At 45.1% G+C, this 12,331-nt stretch overlaps 1 protein-coding gene across 1 annotated transcript in view; it reads left to right on the top strand.

The window, feature by feature from the left end:
* The window catches only part of DMGDH (dimethylglycine dehydrogenase), a 302,254-nt gene that overhangs the window by 226,373 nt on the left and 63,550 nt on the right, over positions 1-12,331 (top strand). Inside the window, exons 5-6 of the mRNA XM_075541210.1 lie at positions 7,533-7,631; positions 9,279-9,443. Coding sequence (XP_075397325.1) covers positions 7,533-7,631; positions 9,279-9,443 — 264 coding nt within the window. The remainder of the gene's footprint in view (positions 1-7,532; positions 7,632-9,278; positions 9,444-12,331) is intronic.

Here is a 12,331-nt window from a genome sequence, read left to right as displayed (position 1 = left end):
TTCTAGAGTGAGATCCCTTTTCATAGCAGAGGAAGGTGCACTGAGTTTAATTGAGGCACCTGTAGGTAGAGGCAGGAAATTATACTTTTCTCTTGGGCTGGAGCCCTGGTAGTGTTGTGTTGGGCTGCTAACCTCAAGATCAGCAGTTCCAAACCACCAGTTGCTCCTTGGGAGAAATGGCCATTTCTACTCCCATAGAGAGTTACAGTCTCGGTAACCCACAGGGGCAGTAGACTTCCACTCTATCCTCTAAAGTTGCTATGAGTCAGGATCGACTGGATGACAGGGAGTATCTTGAGTGTGTATCTGCTGAGTCCACATTCTGACTCTGCCATTTTATGTCCATGTGAGTTCCAGCAAGTTTGTCCATATCCTGATGGGGTGCTAGTATGAGAAGAGACCAGGTCTTGTAGAAGGATGGCGAAAAAGAGAAAGACTCTTAATGAGATGGATGGATATAGTGGCTGCAACAGTGGTCTCAATCATAGAACGATTGTGAAGATGGAGCAGGGCCTCACAGGCTTCTTATTTTTAGTAGGTGCTGTTGAGTCGGTTACCATAGTGATACATAGGGCCCCATAGTGGCTCTATGCCCAACTAAATGAAACGCTGCCAGGTCCTGTGCCATCCTCACAATCGTTCTATGTTTAAGTTCATGGTTTTAGTCACCATGTCAATATGTCGTCAAGAGCCTTCATCTCTTTCCCTGCCCTTCCATTTTACCAAGCACTGCGTCCTTCTCTAAGGACACGTCATCGCTCCTGACAACATGTCCAAAGTAAGTGAGATGAAGTCCCACCATCCTTGCCTCTGAGAAGCATTCTGGCCATACTTCCTCCAAGACCAGTTTGTTTCTTTTTCTGGCAGTTCGTAGTACTTTCGGTTATTCTTTGCTGGCACCACACTTGCACGATGGTGCTGGGGAAACACATGCTAAGTGTTTAATAAATGTTAACATTTGCTTTGAAGGATACTGGCTGAGTGACCCCAAATATGGCTTCAAGTTCATTAATCCCCTCATCTGGGCTGAAGGGCCCTTTTATTTGCATTAATTTATGGTTTTAATTTTGTGGTCTGAGATACTACCTGGCTTCAGGAGCACTTAACTACAAAGACTGAGAATATGAGACCCAGTGTTAGTGTGAAATGAAATAACACACGTGCGCGTCAGTCAACCTTGCGTGCTTAGTAGTACATGTAAGTGCCCCAGAGCCACGCGATCGCGGGGCTTTAGCGGAGAGCAGCCCAGCTAAATGAGGTGACCAACCCTGCTGTCCCAGTGCCAGACCAGTGATTTCTGAGGTCTGCTAAGGAGGGGAGAGGACATTTGTATGGAGCGTGGGTGCCGTTTGCTTCTGGATGAGGAGGTGGGCTGTGTTAGCCTTTGTTCAACATCCCTTTCCATCATTAGCTTTCCTCTCCTGAGACAATAGGTGAGAACCTTGCTTTCAGGGGCTTTTTGACATCCAGAATCTGTTGGCCACCTGGCATGGAGGGTTGAGCATGAATGGGTTGCCTGCCTCTAGTGCAGTGGTTTTCAACCTTCCTAAGGCCATGACCCATTAATACAGTTCCTCATGGTGTGGTGACCCCCCAACCATAAAATGATTTTTGTTGTTACTTCATAACTGGAATGTTGCTACTGTTATGAATCTGGTGACCCCTGTGAAAGGTTCGTTAGACCCCCAAAGGGGTCGTGACCCACAGGTTGAGAACCGCTCCTCTAGTTGAATCTGGAGGAGAGTGATGCTGTAAGCATCCACCCAGAAGGCCTGTCATAATGGTCCTTGAAGCTGAGGATGGTGAGACTTCATCTCATGTACTTTGAACAAATCAGAAGAGACCAGTGCCCAGCGAAGGATATCCATCGTTCTTGGTAAAGTGGAGAGGCAGCAAAAAAGAGGAAGACCCTCACTGAGATGGATTGACCTAGTGGCTCCATTGATGGGCTCAACCTAAGAATCATTAGGAGGACGGCATAGGACTGATCAGTGTTTTGCTTTGATGTACATGGGGTCCCTGTGAATCGAATGCACCTGACACCACCTAGCAACAACAGCAGAGTGCCTGTGCGCTCACTCTCTCTCTCTCTCTCTCTCTCTCTCTCACACACACACACACACACACACACACACACACACACACACACACACACGTGTTGACCCAGAGGTCCCTAGAGAAATCATACCAAGCTTGATTCTCTTCTAATGCTCCCCTTTCTCCTCAATCCTTTCATCCCTTGCTCTGGGAAGCAGGAGACCGGATCCCTGGTATCCTCTGAGCACAAAGGCTCCACAGTCACACTAGTCTCCTACTTCACCAATTTCCCCTACACTGGCCTCTCATACCTGCGAGAGGGGTCAGGCAGCCTGCCTACACCCCTGGCTCTTCTCTCCTCAGACTGGGTTTTACACCCAGGCTTCACGTGACCACTTCAAAGAAAAACCTGCATTTCTCCAAGAACATCTTGGACCATTTCTCCTTAGGGCTCAACACATATTGACTGAGTCTACACTGCGTCGGGCCAGCAGACAAGAACACAGCAGTGGAGACAAGACATCTCTGTCCCCTGGGTGCTCACATTCCGGCGGGGCTGACATGGTCCTCAATGATGGATAGTGATGAACTGAAGAAAACTGAAGCAGGATGAAGGAAGGCCACTCTGAAGGGCAGGGAAAGCGTACACTTCCTACCACCTCCAGCTCATGAGGGCATACACTTTCATGTTGTAGTTGCTTATTAGCTTGTTGAAGAACCCTGGCGACAGTAGCCGTGAATCAGAACTAACTCGATGCCAGTGAGCTGGGTTTGGTCTGGGTGACATAGTGGTAATGAATGTGCTGCTAACCACAAGGTCAGCAGTTCAAAACCACCAGCAAATCTGTGGGAGAAAGATGGGTCTTTCTACTCCCCTGAAGAGGTACAGACACAGAGATGTATAGAGGCAGTTCCACTCTGTCCTATAGGGTCACGACGCATCAGCATTCACTATCGATGTCAGTGAGGTGTTTGTTTGGTTTTCGTGGGGAGTCGGGGTGCTGGTTGACTGAGATGAACATTTGACGAGATTTTAGGATTTCCTGCCAGTTGACTACTCAGACTCCCCACGTATAAAAGGTAGCAATCACAGCTCATTGGGCTGCTAACTGCAATGTTGGTGGCTCAAACCCATGAGCCACTTCCTGCGAGAAAGATGAAGCTATCTGCTCCACTCCTGTCAAGATTCCCAGTCTCCTAAACCCTATTTGATATTTTAGTTGTTTTCATTTTTATTGTTACTATTTGTATGAATCAGAATTGACTCCACAGCAGGGGAGTTTGGTTTGGGTAGGCTAGTTCTTGGAAGATGAGAGACCAAAATTTCAAGGATATATAGCTTATTAAGAGCTAACTAAAAAAATAATTTTCTTTTATGCCAAGATTCCAAAGAGAGGAATAGAGGCATCATTCTGCTTTATCGAAAATGTAGTTTGATTTCAAGATGGAACTGGTCAGCAAAAGCCAAGTGTGTTTGACCAGGCTGAATAGAGAAACAAACCCAGAGGCATTCATATATGTATAGGAAAGAACTTTATATCAAAGAGTAAATGTATATTAAGAAAACATCCCAGTCCAGTCCAGCTAAAGTCCATAAGTTCGATATTAACCCATATGTGCCATTCTAGTTCATAAATTCCTCTTTAGATTCGCATAGCACATGCAATGGTGTAAATGCAGGAGGATCACTGACTGGTGGGTGAAAAGTCTTGTGGATCCAGTGGTGGTGGAAGCATCTCAGCATAGGCAAGGGTCTCCACATGGCTCCTCCAGCTCTCCAAGAGTGGCTCCTCAACAGGAAGGTGAAGCAGAGAGAGCGTGTGGTCCACCTCCAGTGAGAAAGAGAGGAAGTTCTCAGAATCATCATGAGAAGGTCATGCCCACAAAGAGGCATCATCAGGCTGTGACCTGATTGACAGGCTAGACTCTACCCCTTCACTCTTAATGTCCTCAAGTTGACACGAGATTGTGTAACTACCACACCAAGCAATTCAGCATCATAGGAATAAAGGGGGAAAAAAGAGAGTTGTCCCATGAACGTGATTCCCGGTCCTTTTTCTGGGCAAGAAGGGGTCCCTCTAAAGGGCTGGAAATTGCCCTTTCTATTGAGAACTTGTGGGACCCCTCCAGATTTCTCTTTCCTTGGTTCCCCTAGATCTTAAGTGTTTCACCATATAGTCTGACAAATAATCATAAGCCTCAATTTTGTTATTTCATGAATGAAAATTCCTCAATCTCAAGCACACTATCAAATTCTGAAGGATAAGGTCAGCATTTTCTCCTTCTTCAAACTTCTCCTTTAATAGATTCCTGTAGAAGTCCCGGAAGAGAGACACTTGTGCTCTCCATATACCCAGCATCACGGTCTAGTGTATAAGTTAGCAACAAATAGCACACACGAGGCCATGACATTGAAATAGCTTATAAGAAAGGCACAGGTGTCACTGATCCCAATTTAAAAACACAGATAAAAATCAGATGATAAAAAAGAAGGTACAAATAAATAACATGTTTTGTGGCTGATTGAGAAAATTGGCCCAAGAACTTACATCTGGATGTCCTAACAAAAAGAAGATAGTGTGCATTGTTCAGTAGAAACAGATCATCATTTCAGAAGGAGAACCCAAATTTTCCTTGACTTTCAATTTCTGAAATAATGTATTCCCTAAACAAAATACATTGGGCAATACATCATAAGTAACCACTTCATACAAATGAATCTATGTGACTATTTTGGATGAAAGAGCAAAGACAGGCATGTGCATATGTAAATAAATATATATATATAATGATAGAGAAATAGATCAATGTACTTATATTTATATGTTAAGTATTAAGGTAGCAGATGGACATTAGGCCTTGACTCAAGTACTCCCTCAATGAAAGAACACTTTGTTATAATAATCCGGCATTGTGTGATGCTCACCTTCCTGACATGATCGCTGAGGACAAACAGGTGCATAAGCAAATGTATTAAAGGAAGCTGATGGTGCCCGGCTATCAAAAGATATAGCATCTGGGATCTTAAAGGTTTGATGATGAACAAGCGGCCTTCTAGCTGAGAAGTAACAAAGCCCACATGGAAGAAGCACACCAGCCTGTGTGATCACGAGGTGTCGAAGGGATCAGGTATAAGGCATCATCAGAAAAAAAAAATCTTACCATAGTGAATGAAGGGGGAAGTGCAGAGTGGAGACCCAAAGCCCATTTGTCGGCCACTGGGGATCCCCTCGCAGAGGGGTCTAGGGGAGGAGATGAGTCACTCAGGGTGCGATGTAGAACCAATGAAAAATACAGCTTTCCTCTAGTTCCTAAAGGCTTCCTCCCCGCCCAACTACCATGATCTGAATTCTTCCTTGCAAGTCTGGATAGAGCAGAGGATGTACACTGGTGCAGATAGGATCTGGAGGCACAGGGAATCCAGGGCAGATGATACCTCCAGGACCAGTGGTGTAAGGGGCGATGTTGGGAGAGTAGAGGCTGAGTGGGTTGGAAAGAGGGAACCGATTACAAGGATCTACATGTGACCTCCTCCCTGGGGGATGGACAAAACAGAAAAGGGGGTGAGGGGAGACGTGGGAGAGGGCAAGATATGACAAAATAATAATTTATAAGTTATCAAGGGCTCATGAGGGAAGGGAAATGGGAAGGGAGGGGGAAAATGAGGACCTGATGCAAAGGGCTTACGTGGAGAGCAAATGCTTTGAAATTGAGGAGGGCAAAGAATGTACAGATGTGTTTTACACAATTGATGTATGTATGGATTGTCATCAGAGTTGTATGAGTCCCTAATAAAATGCTTATTAAAAAATACCTACCCCCCCACTATCATGACCCCAATTCTACCTTACAAATCTGACTAGACCAGAACATGCACACTGCTACAAATAAGAGCCCGCAACACAGGGAATCTAGGACAGATAAATCCCTCAGGATCAACAATGAGAATGAGATACTAGGAGGGTATGGGGAGGTGGGGGGAAATAGGGGGAACCTATCACAATGATCGACATATAACCCCACCCCAGGGGGACAGACAACAGAAAAGTGGGTGAAGGGAGACAGCAGACCATGTAAGATATGAAAATAATAATTATAATTTATCAAGAGTTCATGAGAGAGGAAGGGTGAGGGAGGGAGGGAAAAATGAGGAGCTGATATCAAGGACTCAAGTAGAAAGCAAATACTTTGAAAATGATGATGGCAATATATGTGCAAATGTGTTTGACACAAGGTATGAATGTATGGATTGTGATAAGAGCTCTAAGAGCCCCCAATAAAATGATTTAATAAAAAACCAATAAATAAATATAATTCTAACTAAAAATAAAAGAACATTAGCTTATAATTCCTTTTACCCACAGTGTCCAGTGGACATAATCTCCAGCCATCACAAGCCCATGGATCTAGTCCATAAGAGATGCGTGGATGAACTTTAATGGGGTGCTTTTTGACTTCAGGAGAACAAAATGTCCACCACTGCCAGAGAAATTCCTTTGAAATGGAAATATCCTTAACAGAGATTTTTCTAGACAAATTAGCTGCGAACAAAATCTCAGAAACTAATTGGGAAAACCTGCTTCATATAATTGTTTAGAATTATTTATCTAAATACCACACTGTATCTTCCAGAGTTTGGCATGGCTCATATTTAGATTTTTTTTCCTCCCAACAGTAATTAGTTAATAATTATCTAGCAAATACGTTAGCAGTGTCAGCTATGTGCTAATCAATAGGTCAAGGGTCAACAAAAGTCTGTTCAGCAGTCTCTAATTCTTGGGCATTCTCTAATTTCTAAAATTTAAATTTTCCAGAGGGGAACAGGAGGGCGCTGCTCCCTTCAAGGACCTGGAAGGGAGTGAGCCAAGAAAAGCCATTTGCCACTCCAGGGTCCATGTGCTCAAGGGAGCATACTTACGGTTTGCTGGTTTGAGCCCACTTTCTTTGACATCATGCCATATGCTTCCTAATAACTTATATTCCCAAACCTTCCACCTAAATATTCCATTTCTGAACTTTCCAAACAACCTTTCCCTAGTACTTTTTAGAGACTTAGTGTGTGGTTGTCATTGTCTGGCTCTCACGTAACGTACCTGAAATCAACTCCATTTTACAGCCAGCCCTACCTTGACCTTATGCTTTAGTGTGCTTCAACTGGCGAGCCCTCGGGGTGTAGTGGGTAAGAGGTGGAGCTGCTAACAGCAAGATTGGTGGTTTGAAACCAGGAGTAGCACCTGGGAAAAGGATGAGGTTTTCTACTCCATCAAGAGTTACAGTCTTGGAACCCCACAGGAGCAGTTCTGATCTGTCCTACAGGGTCCCCACGAATTGGACTTGACTCTACGTCAGTGGGTTTGGATGTGTCCTCATTTCCAAAGACTGGCTGGTGCACCTCAGTTTCTCAATAAATGATTGCTTAACAGATAAACAATCAAACAGACTGGTGAATGTTAATTCCCCCCACCCCAATCTTTCCTTTTCTCTTCACTTTCAAGGCAGGTTTAACAACTTACTTCCACCCTGGAATAAACTTGAAGAAGATACATTATGATAGCATCAAACTTTATGAAAAACTGGAAGAAGAAACAGGGCAGGTAAAAGAAATTAGCTTGAAATTGCCTGAGAAATGTGTAAATCTCTCGCTGATTGGGACTTGTCATTATGCAGAGCGGCCTGCAGTAACAACAATGGCCTGCACAAGGTTAACTGTGTTAGAGAAATCTGATGACATATTAATGGAACAGGCTGTAGGATTTGCTGTAAGATCAACTAAATGTCTTATTGATGCAGTGAATGACTGCCCGGTGGCTTTTACACGAAGAGAGAAAGGACCGTAGCCCATCACTAAGTCTGGTCGCTAAGAAACGGAGACTTTCAGCAAGGTCTGCAAATGGTGTGGTCACACGGCTGAGAAGTGCTTCACTTCAAGGCGCTCACTGTCATTTTCACCCTCCCCGTGTTCACGAGTGCTCTCGAAACTCAATAGCAAAGTCTAGCCACAGGCTTAGAACGAAGTTTCCTTAAAGATGTCACGCTCCTCTCTGCTTCCACCCATCAATGGCTCCCCAGTCAATAGGATAACAGCCAGAGGGCCCGCCTGGCCTGGGAACACCATGTCCTGACTTTGCAACGTTTTGTCTTTTGCTTCCCTTCCATGTGTTCCTTATCACCCAGCCTTCCTCAAGGCTTTGCCATTTTGAAATCCCCTGGGCTCGCTTACATTCCTGTGTTTTCTTACTGCTGCTTCCTTTGAAACCACAGTCACGTGGGTCCCCAGCCTCTGCATTCACCCCAAGTCGGCCTTGAGAGGTTCCCCTGAGAAGCCCCACTGGAGCTCTGCCTGCGATCAGGCAGAGATGAATGATACATCCCTCGGTTTTTTTAAAAAAAGAAAACACTTTTATTGATAGTTAGGGGTACTAGGGCCATTTTAGAGGACAACAGATATAAAAAATCCCAAGATAACGATACCCAGCTATTAAAAGATATAGTTTCTGGGGCCTTAAAGGCTTGAAGATAAACAAGCACCCCTCTAGCTGGGAAGCAACAAAGCCCACATGAAGGAAGCACACCAGCCTGTGTGATCATGAGGTGTTTACAGGATGAGGTTTCATACATCAGAAGACCCCAAACAAACAATCATATCGATGTGAATGAGGAGTGGAGGCATGGAGTGGAGACCCAAAGTCCATCTGTCCACAATTGGACATCCCTTCACAGAAGGGTCACAAGGAAGGGATGAGCCAGACAGAGTGCAGTATAGCACCAACAAAATATACAACCTTCCTCTAGTTCTTTAGTGCTGTCTCCCCGCCACTATCATGACCCCAGTTCTGTCTTACAAATCCGGCTAGACTGGAGCATGTACACTGGTACAGAGAAGAGCCCTCGACACAAGGAACCCAGGACAGATGACCCCCCGCCCCCAGGAACAGTCATGGAAGTAGCCATACCATGAGGATAGGGGGGGGGGAGTGGGAGAAAGGGGAAACTGATCCCATTGATCAATGCATACACCCCCCCCCCCACCACCACCACCAGTAACAGAAACATGGGTGAAGGGAGACAATGGATGGTGTAAGATATAAAAATAAAAATAATTTATCAAAGGTTCATGAGGGTGCGAGGGTGTAGGAGGGAGGAAAAAATGAGCTGATTCTAAGGGCTCAAGTAGAAAGAAACTGTTTGGAATTGTCATATGATGCTTGATTTTTGTGCTTTTACTGACATCATTGCCACAGGTGGTGGGATTCCACCAGCCCGGTAGTATCCGAATTGCTACCACTCCTGTAAGGGTAGATGAATTTAAATATCAAATGACCCGGACTGGCTGGCATGCAACGGAACAGTATATTATTGAACCGGAGAAAATCCAGGAGATGTTCCCTTTACTCAACATGGACAAGGTAGTTATCTTAAGAGCATTTTCACGAGTTGTTGACCTGAATTTAAAATTAGAAAAAGTGTTCTTTTTACAAGTTCATTAAAATTAGAAAAGCGTCACACACCCAATTTCAGTTGACAAAGCCAGTTGACTAATGCTGGGGCTCGGGTGAACCAGGAGGTGGGCTGGTCCCCGGCCGGTGCACACACTTGCTTCTAACTGAATCCACCCAGAGGCACCTTGGAAGAAAGACCTGGCGATCTTCTGAAAAGTTAGTCATGGACAACCGTGTGAGCCTGGAGGACATTATGGTGAGTGAAATAGGTCAATTCCACGGGAGACAGACCACTATTATAAAAAGTCAAGAGACGGTCTTCACCCAAAGGGGAAAGACTCTTTGGTAGATGGCAGGGCTGGCAGGGGAAGGGAGCCCACCGACTAAAGAACGGGCACATATTAACTTGGGTGAGACTAACAAATAAAACCCCCCAAAACACCCTCACGCCACCCAGGCAATTCTGACTCGTGAAGGGGAGGGAAATACAAGAAGGCGGAGGTCAGAAAAGATGGCGGCTCAGGCAAACACTGAAAAGCGTTACCTTTACCACCGAGGCAGATGCTGACATGCATGCAATCTTGCAGTAACGGTCATGTGTGAGTGGATGTATAGATAGACACACAAGCGGAACAGATTTGCAAAGGATTTGGGACAATATCCATGAGTACAGAGGCTACTTCTACCGATGTACTCCTGTTTACCTAAGCTGCAAACAGATCCATGCCGATGGTAGAGCGGACAGGAGGTTAGGGTAGGTATGAGAGCTCCGTAATCAAACCAGACACCTTGAAGGAAGAGCTACTGGGCCTGGCGTCTCAGGGGCACGAGAGTCAATTGGCGTCGTGAAGTCCATAAGGACAATGCTGTAACTCCTTGTTTGGTGAGTAGCCACTGGGGTCTTCAAAGCTTGCGCGCAGCCATCAAAGGTAAAACTATTGGTCTCTCCCTATCTGGAGGAAAGAAGAGTGGAAACAATTAGTCCAATGGATCAATGAATGATGTAAACATCAGTCCGCAGGACCCGGGACCAGAAGAAGTAGAGAGTGACTGGCTACCTCTGTCCATCACTCTGCAATAGATCACATTGGAAGGCCCTGGATAGGGGGGTGGGGAGTGGGGGGAGGAATGTAGACAAAAATTCAAAATCATAAAAAAAACAGGCTTACTGGTGGAACCCCTGAGACAGAGGTCCTTAAGTCACCCCTCATCTTTGGAGTTGGGCTTACCCACTGCCTCAGTCTTCAGCCAAATGGTAGACAGGTCTATGAGGTGAACAAAAATACTAATGAGGTACGCACTCCTTAGAACGGTCAACCATGTGAGAGCAAAAGAGTAGCATTTTCCTAAGAACAAAGTTCAGAAGACAGGAAGGGTTAGGAGCCAGGAAACACAGGGAGGAAGTGGGATTAGTGGTGTTGCATTGTGGGTAGTGTAGTCAATGTCTTGAAACAAAGTGTGTATGAATTGTTGAGTGAAAAGCTGATTTGCCCGGTAAACCTTTCGCCAATTCACAAAACTACTCTGACACACACACACGGTCATCAGGAGTCAGACAGGAACCCGCAGCATCTAGCCACCCTGTTTGCTCGATGGGAAATTAGAAGGAAAGCAGGCTTACTTGTTCTCCACCTGACAGTTGAGGGAACGTTTTCCAGTAGGCCTGTTACTGTGCCCCAGGGCCTCAGGGTTTCCATGCACAATTGTGTTTGAGAATTACAAACAGAAGAGATAGCCAGGCGTGATAAATACATGAATAGAAAGATTATGTTGTTAAATGTGGAAAAAATCAAGGGAAGAAGTACTGTGGTATTTTGCCACAGCTGGGCTCATAGTTGTACTTAACCAACAGACGCTGCGCCTGGTATGGTCTAGATTTGCCTCCTAAATAGCTGACAGATTCCACCTAATAAGGAAATTATTGACTTTTCCTACTGGGTGATAATCTCCTTTGAATAGCAAGAAAAAATGACTAATATTTGCTAAGCACATATTTACGTACCATTGAGCGTGGCAAAACCACTTACATACAGAATTTCATAGAACATTTACAATATTGCCTTCGAGTCGGTTCTGAGTCATAGTAACCCGTGTGCGACAGAATGAAACCCTGCCAGCCCTGCATCCATCCTCACAAGTTTTCTCACGTTTGAGCTCATGGGTGAAGCCACTGCATCAGTCCATCCTGTCAAGGGCCTTCCTCTTTCTCGCTGCCCCTCCAGGTGACCAAGTGTAGTGATCTATCGAGGGACTGGCCTCTCCTGAGAACAGGTCCAGTGCCCTGGAGACAGTCTCATGCTTCGTCTTGGGACAGGTTCGGCCACCATGCTCCTGGGCTGGGCTTCCTGCAGGACAGATTTGGTTGTTTTTTGCCGGTCCACGGTGCCTTCACGATTCCTTGTCAGCACCCGAGCTCAAACACCGATTCTTCTTCAGTCTGATAGCCGATAGCTTTTTATATGACAATCTTGGGATGCTTTGTGGCGAACCCGCACCGTTGTGAATTTGTCTTAAGTCATGACCAACGGGGATTTATCCTAAAAATTCAAGATTGTCTAACATCTGAAACATAGTCAAATAATTTTATTAATAGGATAAAGGACAAAAGTCACATGGCCATCTCAATAGACACAGATTTTGACTACAGTTCCTTGCACATATGTGGTGCTCAATAGATTTTTGTTGAGTGGGATGAGAGCCAACTTCACTTTGTTCTATAAAGCTTGATAGCCCAGAAACCACAGGGGCAGTGGGTTGCTGGGCATCAGCTCATTGGCAGTGGGTTTGGGCAGTCGCTTTCCCGGTAATTGATCTGCCATTTCTAGAGCCTGCCTCGACTCTTGTGTTTTTATTCA

The sequence above is a fragment of the Tenrec ecaudatus genome, chromosome 2, assembly GCF_050624435.1.
Source record: "Tenrec ecaudatus isolate mTenEca1 chromosome 2, mTenEca1.hap1, whole genome shotgun sequence".
Taxonomy (NCBI): Eukaryota; Metazoa; Chordata; class Mammalia; order Afrosoricida; family Tenrecidae; genus Tenrec; species Tenrec ecaudatus.
This window is presented reverse-complemented; position numbering and strand designations above follow the sequence as displayed.